Source organism: Psammomys obesus, unplaced genomic scaffold (assembly GCF_907164565.1).
Source record: "Psammomys obesus unplaced genomic scaffold, mPsaObe1.curated_primary_1811, whole genome shotgun sequence".
Taxonomy (NCBI): domain Eukaryota; kingdom Metazoa; phylum Chordata; class Mammalia; order Rodentia; family Muridae; genus Psammomys; species Psammomys obesus.
Window position 1 is genome coordinate 1 of NW_026593503.1, and position 2,505 is coordinate 2,505.

At 54.3% G+C, this 2,505-nt stretch overlaps 1 protein-coding gene across 1 annotated transcript; it reads left to right on the forward strand.

Moving 5' to 3' along the window:
• Positions 1-1,664: 1,664 nt before the first annotated feature.
• LOC129684162 (acyl-coenzyme A thioesterase 2, mitochondrial-like) lies at positions 1,665-2,472 on the forward strand. Its single transcript, XM_055617239.1, has one exon. It carries the CDS (start codon positions 1,812-1,814, stop codon positions 2,403-2,405), a length of 594 nt encoding a protein of 197 aa, XP_055473214.1. The 5' UTR covers positions 1,665-1,811; the 3' UTR covers positions 2,406-2,472.
• Positions 2,473-2,505: the final 33 nt, after the last annotated feature.

Consider the following 2,505-nt stretch of genomic DNA (forward strand, 5'->3'; position numbering starts at 1 on the left):
CTTAATCCAGGAACAGTATTAACAGTGAGTAGGCCCAGCCAAAAAGCGCTCTATCTATTTTTGAAACCATCACGGCAGGAATGAAGCCGCTTTGAGAAGACATTTGCGCGTCCCCCTTTGCCGTTAGACTGCTGAGTCAATGGACCCAAGAAACAAACATCGCTGCCGCCTGATCTTACACTTGACACAAGACTTCTGAAAAACTAAAAGACTGAAACCTTGTTGAACATGCTCAAGAAATAAACAGAATGACTGTGTGATCTAATAGTTCTACTCCCAGTTACAGGAGAGAGAGAGAGAGAGAGAGAGAGAGAGAGAGAGAGCAGGCAAAGACTGGGAGGCTCACCTGGGGCCACACAGGCAGACCCTTTTAAATTTTTTTTCAAACTAAAACCAAATATAATATTTAATATCCAGTTTCAAAATACCATGTCTCCTTCTCTAAAGCCCTGCTAAAAGGCCCACGCTGGGAAAGCTGGGACATGTGGCTTAGATGTGGCAGGTCACTCAGGTCCGGGTTGCCCCAGCAAAGGCTCACTGCCAGGCAACCAGCTGTTGAGTGGAGTAGCGGTCAGTCAGCCGTCACAGTTTCTTCAGATTCCTTCAGCTTGCTCTTGGTCTCCTTTGCAATTTTCTTCTTGGCTCGCGCTTTGCCCATTTTCAAAAATTCACCGAAGGCAAGTTCTTTGAACTGCTTCTTGACAGTAAAGAAGAAACCCCCAGGTGAGTGCTTCTCATGGTCCCTGCTAGGCTGTCACCTGGTTCCCAGCATTCTAACTCCTTAAAGCAGAAAAAAAAAAAAAAAAAAAAAAAGTCAAGTTCGGCTCATTTTCAGTAGGGCAGTGTATGAAGCCAGCCTTCACCATCCGCTCTGGGGTGTAGATGCCAGGTCAGGGGCAGCACCAGAGCCCTCCCCACCCCGAGATGCTGCTGCCAGTGGGCTGGACCCTCCCACATCACCCGGCCAATATAATAGAGCCATTTCCTCAGCTGAGGTTCCCTGTTTCAAGGTGTTTCTAGTTTGGGCCAAGGAAACAGAAACCAACACAGTAGTAACACAGCTTATATCGTGTCAGGTGTCTGTAATAACAAAGATGTGCAGTTATTCTTGTTACTACGAACCTTCAAGGCCTTGGAAGAAAAACAGATCCATCTGTGGTTGGAAACAATAGTTTATGAAACAGTTGGGAAATGTGTAAAGTCTAGGATGAGCAGAAAATAGTGTTTGCCTAGCGGGCCACAAGGAGAGCACGAGATAAAAAGGAATAACTATGACATCATTTGGCTATTTTCACTCGGTACGGAATCCAGGTAAAGGGTCATACAGCCCATGAGACACTAAGTCCACTGGAACTGGGACTTACATGTAGGCTAAGCACGCGCAGACAGCACACACACAAACAGAACACCATAGTGCACATTTTTGAAAGAACGGTCCTAAGATTGGTAATGATTAGTCAGCGCCCACTACTCCAGAGAGTGATGAAACCCAATTGCAATCTCACATTCCTGAGTCCGTAACCTTAAGAATTTGGCGAACTGGAGGTGGCATGGGGCGAGAGGACTTTTAAGAGCGAGCCCTCGTCCAGCCCACTCTTCACGGGGCAAAGAACACCTGAAGAACAATGCTAGGAGGGGGGCTCCGGATATAAGCGACGCCTTAGTCAAAGTCTGTCTTCACTTTTGCTTTTGTTGCTTAACAGGCTCTGATCCTCCCGGCTCTAAGGACACACACAGTGCAGGCGAGCAGCCGGCCGCTAGAGGATCTCTGACTCTTTCCGCAGAACTGAGGGTTGAAGTCAAGACGCAAAATGGTGGCCTCTTCTCTCGCCGTCCTGCGGGGAAGCAGGCTGTGCCGATACGGCTGGAAGAGCTGGGCGTGGCTGTCAGGGCCTCTGCCGCTCGGCCCGGGTGGCCGGACGACGTGGGCGCGGGCGAATGCGACGCTGGTGCTGGAGCCCGCGGGCCGCAGCTGCTGGGACGAGCCGCTGGGCATCTCCGTGCGCGGCCTGGCCCCCGGGCAGCCCGTCACGCTGCGCGCGGCCCTGCGCGACGAGAAGGGCGCGCTCTTCCGCGCCCACGCGCGCTACCGCGCCGATGCCCACGGCCAGCTGGACCTGGCGCGCGCGCCCGCGCTGGGCGGCAGCTTCGCGGGGCTCGAGCCCATGGGGCTGCTCTGGGCCATACAGCCCGAGCGGCCTTTCTGGCGCCTGGTCAAGCGCGACGTGCAGACGCCCTTCGTGCTGGAGCTGGACGTGCTGGACGGACACGAGCCCGACGGCGGGCGGCTGCTGGCCAAGGCGGGGCACGAGCGCCACTTCCTGGCTCCCGGGGTGCGGCGCGTGCCCGTGCGCGAGGGCCGGGTGCGCGCCACGCTCTTCCTGCCCCCAGGTGAGCTGCCCTGACCCTCCCTTTGCTCCAAGAGCCTCTGTGAGTTTAAGTGAAGAAAAAGGCAGCTCCGGATGGCTTGGACTCAGAGGGAAAGGAGACAGAACGGGACGGGAA